The sequence below is a fragment of the Vicia villosa genome, unplaced genomic scaffold, assembly GCF_029867415.1.
Source record: "Vicia villosa cultivar HV-30 ecotype Madison, WI unplaced genomic scaffold, Vvil1.0 ctg.000958F_1_1, whole genome shotgun sequence".
Lineage (NCBI taxonomy): Eukaryota > Viridiplantae > Streptophyta > Magnoliopsida > Fabales > Fabaceae > Vicia > Vicia villosa.
Window position 1 is genome coordinate 606,721 of NW_026705430.1, and position 9,989 is coordinate 616,709.

General features: G+C 32.0%; 1 protein-coding gene across 2 annotated transcripts; it reads left to right on the forward strand.

Moving 5' to 3' along the window:
- Positions 1–859: 859 nt before the first annotated feature.
- LOC131632544 (protein STRICTOSIDINE SYNTHASE-LIKE 4-like) lies at positions 860–4,939 on the forward strand. 2 transcript variants are annotated; one of them, XM_058903284.1, is made up of 6 exons: positions 860–1,112; positions 1,202–1,414; positions 1,506–1,576; positions 1,803–2,039; positions 4,116–4,248; positions 4,372–4,939. In XM_058903284.1, exons 1-6 carry the CDS (start codon positions 930–932, stop codon positions 4,648–4,650), a joined length of 1,116 nt encoding a protein of 371 aa, XP_058759267.1. In that variant the 5' UTR covers positions 860–929; the 3' UTR covers positions 4,651–4,939. The 2 variants fall into 2 exon arrangements, with proteins under 2 accessions (XP_058759267.1, XP_058759266.1); XM_058903283.1 differs by having other exon boundaries at positions 862–1,112; positions 4,369–4,939.
- The last annotated feature ends 5,050 nt before the right edge of the window (positions 4,940–9,989 follow it).

A 9,989-nucleotide genomic window follows, 5' to 3' on the forward strand; every position in this document is an offset into this window, starting at 1 on the left:
GATTTGGATCTAGGATCTTTTCTTTTACTTAGCAAAGTTCCAGAGGGAATCATAGATCTGGAAATTTGATGGATTGTGGTTGAAATGATACTTGAGTCGATCGAATGCGAGGGATCTCAATGTTTGATTCCAAATGTTTCTGATTTGGTGACCTGGGGAGGTTACGAACTGGTAAAGTAGATATTGGATCTGAAAATCGTGGAAATCGTAGGAATCGAAAGTCGTTTCTCATAGACGGCGTCATTGTTCCATTCTAGATCCAAAAATAGATGGACTTGATGAACTGGATGTCTTGAACCGGTGGTACTGATCTCTTTCACGACGGCGCGAGATGGACCTGCATGATTAGCACTCTGACACCTTAGTCAGTTCAAGATTTAAGATGAGAGTAGTGAAATTGGAGATCAAAAAAATATACCTTTTTTTTTTGTGTGGACTGACTTTATTTCTTATTTCTTAGGTCAAGTGGGGTGAATTTGAGGCGAATTGGATCTTAGCTATTAGAAGCTCATTCTTAATTTTAGAAGAGGGTCTCTAAATTTTTGAGACGTTCCTGGTAACCAATTAGTTAGTAGGATAAGACTTAGTTGTTGTATATTTTATTTCTCAAATTAATTTTAAAAAACTGATTTATAAAAAATATTTTTTTGAAAACTAAAAAGCAAAAGTGATTTGAACAATTCATGAGAATGCTATAAATAACATGGGGACAATTTCTCTACCCATCACAATAAGTTGGATAGTGTACCTCTAACCAATCACACGATTCCATCTCATTTAACACATTTAATTATTTATTAAAATACGAATAATTATTATTTTCAAAGCATTTAACCTTATCCAACTTTTTGAATTGGATAGATAAGAATTCATCGAATAACATTCAGTATAGGATACATAAAATAGCAGAGCAACACGACTCCAAGAGCATGGCTTCTAATACGAATAATCATCCTCTCCCCACGGGAAACCATTGTGTAACACTTACATCAACCTTGGTTCTAACATCTTTGCTTGCTCTCACAGTTCAAGTCTTCTACTTCTCCCCCATAGACCCTCTTTTGTTTGAACCAACACCTTCTGTATCTTCATCCAAAAACAACCAATTACAGGTGTGAAAACTTCGTGAATTAACACTAATCACATGAACCGATTATCGTTTTCTGATATATTAATCATTTAATCGTAATCTCTTGAACAGAATTTGATTAAACTCGGAGAAGGATTTTTGAAGCAACCAGAAGATGTTTGTGTGGATAAAGAAGGCATCTTGTATACAGCTACACGAGACGGTTGGATTAAGAGATTGGTTAGGAATGGAAACTGGGAGAACTGGAAGCATATAGATAGTTCTTCTTTGCTTGGAATCACAACATCAAAAGATGGTGGTCTCATTGTCTGTGATGCTACCATGGTAAGTACTGTATATATCTATTGAATTGCGTGAAAAATATATATATTAATGGTGCATGCATGATTAAATAATATATAATTATGTTCTGTAGGGTTTGCTTAAGGTTACAGAAGAAGATGGTTTCAGTGTTATCCTTTCACAAGTTAATGGTTCTCAATTACTGTGAGTTTTACTTTTTTATCTTGTTTTGTTTTGTTTTGATGCATGCAAGCCACTACAAGACTATTACTTCAACTTTTTGTTTTCTTTTGCATCGATTTTGTCCATACACTTAGAATAGAGTTTTTACACGTAAAGTATCATCAATCTGACTTTAACATAATTGATTGTGACATTTATTGAGATTATTTTTTTAAGCTGTATTTATGATTTTTGTTATGTTAATTAGGTTTGCAGATGATGTAATAGAGGCATCAGATGGAAATATATATTTCAGTGTTGCAAGTACAAAATTTGGTTTACACGATTGGCATCTGGATGTGCTTGAGGCAAGACCTCATGGAAAACTTTTGAAGTACAATCCTATGTTAAATGAGACAGTTGTTGTTCTTGATGACTTGGCTTTTGCAAATGGTGTTGCACTTTCCAAGGATGAAGATTATGTTGTGGTTTGCGAAAGTTGGAAGTAAGTATACATTTCTGAGTTGTGCTATACTTACACCAGATTTTTACACCTATTCAATTTACACCGTATAAATACAATACATTCAGCTTTGCACAGATTTTAATGCAAGAGAAAAAATTATTAAAAAAATAAAAAGTATTGATTTATGGTATAATACAAGGTGTAGGTGTAAGTTTGAGTGTAAAACTAGCATTTCTCATACATTTCTTGATCAGACAATAAAGTTTTAGAAAAAAGGAAAATGAAAATTCATGACTTTGATTGGAAGGGTGCTTTGAAAATGATAGGAAGAAATATTTATAGCTAATAATTTCTCTGGCTAAAAAGTATTATAAAGGGATAAGATGGGGTGGAAAATTTATTCAGACAATAAAGTTTTACATTTAACCTAGATGAGTTGCTATGTTGAGTTCCATAAATTTAAACTATGTATATGAAAGAAAAATAAAAGGAAAATGAAAATTCATCATTTTGATAGGAAAGGTGCTCTGAAAATGATAGTAAGAAGATATTTATAGCTAATATTTTCTCTGGCTAAAAAGTATTATAAAGGGATAAGATGGAGTGGAAAATTTATTCAAATAATTTTGAAACCTTATCTTAATGTAATTTTTTCAATGTTTCTAAAATTTGATTAAGGTGGAATAAGTGAGACATTTAGATCACAGTCAATAGATTTGACATTGATTGAACTAAATGATTAACAAATAAAGTAAGTATTAAATAAGATATTTTGAAGGGGGAAAATGAACTCATTGAGTTAAGTAGAGCTCAATTCAATTATATCTTACTAAGAACTTACTCCCTCTCTCCCAAATTATAAGAGAAATTTATTTTTTTGATTCATTGAATAATTAATGTATCTGATCTATATACAGACCATATACATTAAATATTCAATTAATCAAAAAAGTAAATTTCTCTTATAATTTGAGACGGAGGGAATATGTTTGTAAATTAACGAAGAAAAATCAATTTAATTGGAGGCAGGGGTGAAAATAGAAAAAATTTAATTTTTAATTACAAAGGCGGAACAGGTATAAGAAGACGGAGGCAGGTGTCACTTGATATTGGCTGTACAATTTAAAATGGGTCCTTAAAATGTTATCATTGGAGATGTTTGCAATGTCTAGAAATAGGGCTGGAAATGAGTTGAGTCGAGTCGAACTCGCCTCAGCTCAGTTCGACTCGTTAAGAATTGGCCGAGTTCGAGTTCATGACGAACTTTTTTTTCATCTCAAACTCGACTCGTTAAGAATTGGCCGAGTTTGAGTTCGAGTTTGAGTTTATCACGAACTTATTTTCAGCTCAAACTCGACTTATTAGAAGTTCACGAACATCTCAGTGCAACTCTTTAGGTTTATCTTGTTAGGTTCAACTCGCTTATTTCACGGACTTAAAAGTAATTTTTTAATATATATATATATATATATATATATATATATATATATATATATATATATATATATATATATATATATATATATATATATATATATATATATATATATATATATATATATATATATATATATATATATATATATATATATATATATATATATATATATATAATATATATATATATAATATATTATAATATAATATAATATAATATAATATATATGTATGACATTTTAAATTAATATTTTATAAATAAAAAATATAAAAATAAAATAAAAGTTATAAGATTGGAATTTATACGATGATAATTTTATTTGTAGAAATATTTTACTCACTTGAGAATATAAATTATCAATTAAAACCATTAGATTAAAAGAAAATATGATACTAAGATTTAGAGCAAATCTTTAAACCTACTCTTAAAGATAATATAATCTATCTTATATATAATAATCGAATTGACTCATGAGCCTAACGAGTCGAACTATGCATAGTTCAAGTTCAGCTCATTTAGTTAACGGACTTAGTTTTTAGCTCATATTCAGCTCATTTGGTTCATGAACCTAGTCCAACGATTAAATTTTCGAATCGAATTTCGAACTATTTTCGAGTAAGTGTGGTTCATTGCCATTTCTAGACTAGAAATATAAACTATTTTTTTTTATGAACCAGATTTAGGTGTGTGAGGCATTGGCTAAAAGGAATTAACAAAGGCAAAACTGATATCTTCATTGAAAACCTCCCTGGTGGACCTGACAATATCAATCTTGCTCCTGATGGTTCATTTTGGATCGCTTTGGTTCAAGTAATACTATATTTACTTAAATAACATGAAAAATAAATTTAATCTAAGAATCCATTTAAATAAATTTATTAAACTTAATAAGGCATGACAGTGATTTGTTTTTCTTCAATATTGATGCAGCAGTTTACTTCTGAGAGACTTGGGTTTGTGCACACCTCTAAGGTGTCCAAACACTTGGTAGCTTCATTTCCAAGGCTATTTAATCTGATCAATGGAGCAACAAAGTCAGCAATGGTTGTAAATGTTGGAACTGAAGGCAATATTATCAGAAAATTTGGTGATAATGAAGGGAAGGTGATTAGTTTTTTAACTTCAGCTGTGGAGTTTGAGGATCATCTTTACCTAGGTAGTCTTAATACCGACTTTGTTGGGAAATTCCCACTGCTGTCAAGTGCAAACTAGTGTTGTTCAGAATTCAGAAGTGTATTGATATATATGGTTTAGACCAAGCACATCTAGTAGAATACTATCCATGTAATTTAAATTTCTGTGTCAATGATCTGAAGAAAAATAAATGCAAAATTAGTATAAAAAAAATAAGACAGAAAATCAATAAGATGAAATTAGAGTACCATCTTTAGTATTTCTCAAATCCCCCAAAGTTGGCACTTGATGCATATTGTAACTAAATCTCAAACATTAATAGTGTACATGCAAGAGTTAATCTACTGTTTCCTCATCTTCTTTTCTATTCTTGATGAGTGTTTTTTTGTGTCACCTGATTGGTCCCTTTTCGCTTTTCTACTGTTTACGAATTCAGAGAAGGATGGTATTGGTGGCAAGTTTGTATTAAAAGAATTTTCCGTTGGCACGTCACATGGGATTATTTCTGTCACGGCATTGCCTGAGACCTCATTGCTAGATTCTTCTTTTGCGCAAGGAGCTGAAGCAGGAGGCGGTGTGAGGGAATGTTCAACTTCAGAGAAAACATTCAATGATGAGGAAACATCAGCTGCATGAAGTCGGTTCATTAGATTGTCGGAACTTGTAGTTGTCAACCACCTGATAGTACTTGCCACTTGGGAATAATAGAAGGATTTGCCAGTCTTGCCATATTTCTTGTAGCATTCATCTTCGAGAAGAGATGCCGAAGCTTCCATTTCAATCCTGAATGAATGTTTTAAATTAAAAAATAAGGAAACAGCTCACCCCTAATTGAAATTGCTGATTAGGGTGCTATGTCAAATATGCAGCACATTGAATATAGCAAGAAAATATTGAGAAATTTTAAGTGGCTAGTTTTTCCTTTGTGCGCAGACTGAGTTGTAATATGAAAGAACTCAAACTAGCAAGAAAGACGTTGTACATACTTTAAGTCGTCAAGCCGCTCCTGAGCCTGTTTTAAAGCATTTTGTAATCTCTGCCTGCTTGCCACTCGTAATGCATCAGAAATTGCATTCTTGTCAACTTTGTTGCTCTGTAAATCATATTAGATAAATTGAGTATAAAGAAGGGAAGATAGGGGAGGTGTAACAATTTCTGATGCATTGATCAGAACAGTACTTTGCTAGGAATATAAATAAGCAGAGACTTGAAAATAAATTATTATGCATTTCTAATTACAGATTGCAAATCATAACAAGTTCTGTTATGGTGTCAGCCAAAAGATCTAACCATGGGAAATATAATGAGGCATAGAGCAAAAGAGAGCACATGCTTTTTTCAACGGGGTGGGTATAATGCATAAAATCAAACCTGTTTATTAGTGTTCTCATTTCGATAGTACTTTTCTTCTGCTCTCTGTAGCAAATCAAGCTTTTCGTTTATTCCCAATCTGGATTGAACCTTTGACCTGGCTAGATTGTTGACAACCTCATTACCGTCTGCCAACCAAAATTCATCCACATTCAGTCTACTAACCACTCCATCACCCCAACAGTATAACAAATGCAATTGAAATTAACTTTCTACTACCATCTAAGTCAGAAATATCTTCCTCTGATCCACTTGCTTCCTCGTCTCGATTCCAGAATTCAGATGACTGTTCTCCAACAATTGCATCAGTGGAACTGAAAAATTAAAGTGGTAGATAAACAAGAAAACTAGGCATTGTTTAACTGGATTAATTAGCATGAGGGAATCACCACCAACCTAATTTATTATAAAACACAGAACTGCAGATCATGTACTCCCAATATGTTTTTTGGTTTATCAATTTTAAGCTAAACTTCTAATGCATAAGGGTCTTTTACCTGGTGATGAAAACTCGAGAACCTCCTTTCTGCCGTAGAGAACAAGCAGCAGTGAGATCCTCCAAATTTCTGGCAACTAGGTTTGGGTGTCTGCAGGCATCACATGTTTTTCCACATAGTGATGCTGTTACCTGTTCGGAAGAAAGTAAAATATCCACTTGTGTCAATATGAATCACACCACATAATACCAAGAGCTGTATATTTCATTACCTGCTCTCCAAAACTCTCAAGAATCGTTTTCCTACGACATCCAGATCCCTCACAATATTCAAGCATCTACATATTTTACATAAAGATTCCATTACTTAAATGCATAATGGCATTCATAGATACCATGTCAAAAGAAGCATGTGAGGATTTATATGTTACCTGATTGAAAGCAGTCAAGGATATTCTGGTTGATTCTTCTTGTGAGTTTGATGATTGTGACTTCTTGCTACCTGAGTTTCTTAATATAAATTCCTGAAATAGATTATAGTAAGAGAAAACAAGTCCTAATAGAAAACATGATCAAAGCATCAACTTAAGTTAGTCAACCATTTTTTTGCGATCATCTACTCCGTAGTACAAGAGACTTGTAGAGGGCAACTGATCACGACCGGCTCTGCCTGACTCTTGATAGAATGCTTCCATTGACTTCGGAATATTGAAGTGGCACACAATTCTCACATCCTTTCTATCAATGCCCTAGTAATGTGAACTTAATCAATTAATAGCAAATAACATAGTATAAAAAGATTATAACATTGAAATTTCTTAAAGAAGTTTGAATCAAATTTATTATAAATGGCCACTTACCATCCTGAACAAACACCAAAGGCTCAGTAACGGTATGCAATAGAAACGCTCCATGCAGAGTACAGAAAGAAAAGAAATAAATACATCACAATCACAACTAATTCATAAGTTAAAGGCATCAGAATAAAATTATAAGATGTTGTGTGCATATATTAATATCTTTGATACATTTGTGCCTATTTGCAACTCTCTTTTTTTATTAATCTCACTTGGATTCATATTTATTGATAGATTAGATTCACTTTAATACTCCATTAAATAAATCCAAGGATACCATACACTCTTAAATATTTCCACAAAGTGAGTCATAAATAGCCTGAAATAGTATTCACAATAGTACCGCTGTAGCTTTCAGCAGGGATAGTTGTGTCATGCTATTCTGTAGCATTGCAATTTCTGAATGTGAGTCAATGGTGCAAACTATCTGCACCATTTACTGGTTGGGAATTCCTCATCCCCTTCTACATGCACTTGCATAAAGACTAGTAAAGATTGAAAAGCATATAAAACAGTCATGCACAGTTTAATACAGTATCCAAACATGCCAGCATCTACAGAGGGTTGAGACTAGTAAAATTGAAGTTGTTTCAATGTGTATAAATTAATACAAAATAAATTTATGAGAATAAGTAACCGACTATTTAAATCACAATATTGTATTCTATAGTATTAGAAGGTAACTTGGCAAGTGTTCTGCATCACTCATGCCAATGTTAAAGCATTTTCAAATACAGTATACAGTAAATATCCTCAACCAGGATTGCCAACATAAATTGGAGAGATATACAAAAATTACAAGGGAAAACATACCCAAAAGCAACAGTGGCAACAACAACTTGTGTTTTTGAAGAAATCCAATCATCTAGCACGGAAGTTCGCATTTTATTATTCAGTCCTGCATGATAAGCTGGAAAGACCAGAATATAATGAATATTGTGAAAATTAAATCAAGGGATGGATCAACTTATAGAATTGTGGGGAAGCTTCACCTACAATAATTTTATTTTTATTTTGGCTTAGCATTACACGCATAATGTGTATTAGTTGCACGCAACATTTGACCATAATATTTTTAATGCCCCTCAATTTCTTATCCCACATTATCTACAGATTCATTGTACACATTACATTTTTTATGGTTTAGAAAAGTATGACTTCCAATCTTTTACCCTATTTAAAAAGTTTAGTCCTTACTTCTTTATTAAGCATGTTGTTGAGCATAAATTTATTTTATTTTATTTCATTTTGTTCTTTTCACTCATATCTTATGTGTCTCTCTTTTTCTCATTCTTATTTATTTTCTCTCATTTTGTAATATCTTATCCTACGTGGCTGAATGATTGTTTGGTTACTTAGATAGAGAACTTGATAGTGATGAAATAACGAAATCATCTATGTTCTCAAATTATAAAACATGTACGGAACTATTCTAATGCACACTTTTAGTATATTATAATGCAACAGATTTACATATATTATAGGTCCAGATAGTTGCAGTAACATATCACCTGCACAAGAAATGCCGTTTTGAGATAGATGAGCTGACAAGTCATCACACATGGAACGTTCAAGGCAATAAATTATCGCACAGACATCTCCCATAGATTTGAGTGTATCAGATAAATCAGCATATGCATCTTCCAGTAGATCTTTATATCTAACTGTATCATGAAAACATCAACTTAGATTTGTCTGAATTTATATATAACAGCATGCCTGCATATCATGCAAAATAAACATATAAAGCAATTCACCAATAAAACTCCGAGTTACTGAAATACTCAAAAAAGCACTAAATTTACTGGAATGGAATTGAAAGGATTTCTTCAAAGATGTTTATATTTGCATCTTATCTATTTTAATGAAAATCTTAGTTTTTCAAAAATAGAAATTAGCTTGTAAGGTTTTTGCTTTCTTTTATCTTCTCTTTCATAGCATCTTCATCACCAAATGTAAGTTAGCATGAAGTATTTATATAATGACTAAACTGATTTATTATTTGTGTACCCACCCACCACATTACATTTGATAGAGGAAAGTGATGATTTTTCATAACTAAGATGGAAATTATGACCAACAAGCAGGCTGAAAATGAAATCTGAATTTATTTATAGCTTTGAATCAAACTGCAAGCAGAACTGACCTTCATAATATATATTAGGACGATTAAAAGAAGTCTTCAACATTAATGCATTTTGCATCTTCAAGGAGTCCACTACATCCTTCTGAACCCTGAAGAAAGGAAGAATATAAAAGATCATGCCTGCTTCAAAAATACTACTCAGAATGTGCAATGATTATAGTGATAAACAGAGCATACTCTATATAAATGAATATGTTTAAACCAATATTATCATAAAATAATCTGATAGATCCATAATAGAAAGAAATCCTATCATGATACTATACACACACATAACAGACATAACTACATACATATTACTAATAAGAAAATAGATATTTCAGAAATCCACATTAATTGGAATATTATTTTTCAGAAGAATTAATAGAAATACATAGACATAGGATTGCATATGAAAATTGTTCATACCCAAAAGTTAAAATTATAAAAACAAGTGAATTCTTTAAAAGAAAGTAAATTGAGAAAACTCACTTAGGAACAGCAGTAGCAGTGAGAGCTAATATTGGTACATCTGGTAGGTGGCTTCTCAAAGTTGAAAGCTTACGGTAGCTAGGTCTGTCCTCAAATACAAAAGGAAAAGGGAATAGCACGTCATCAGAATAAACTC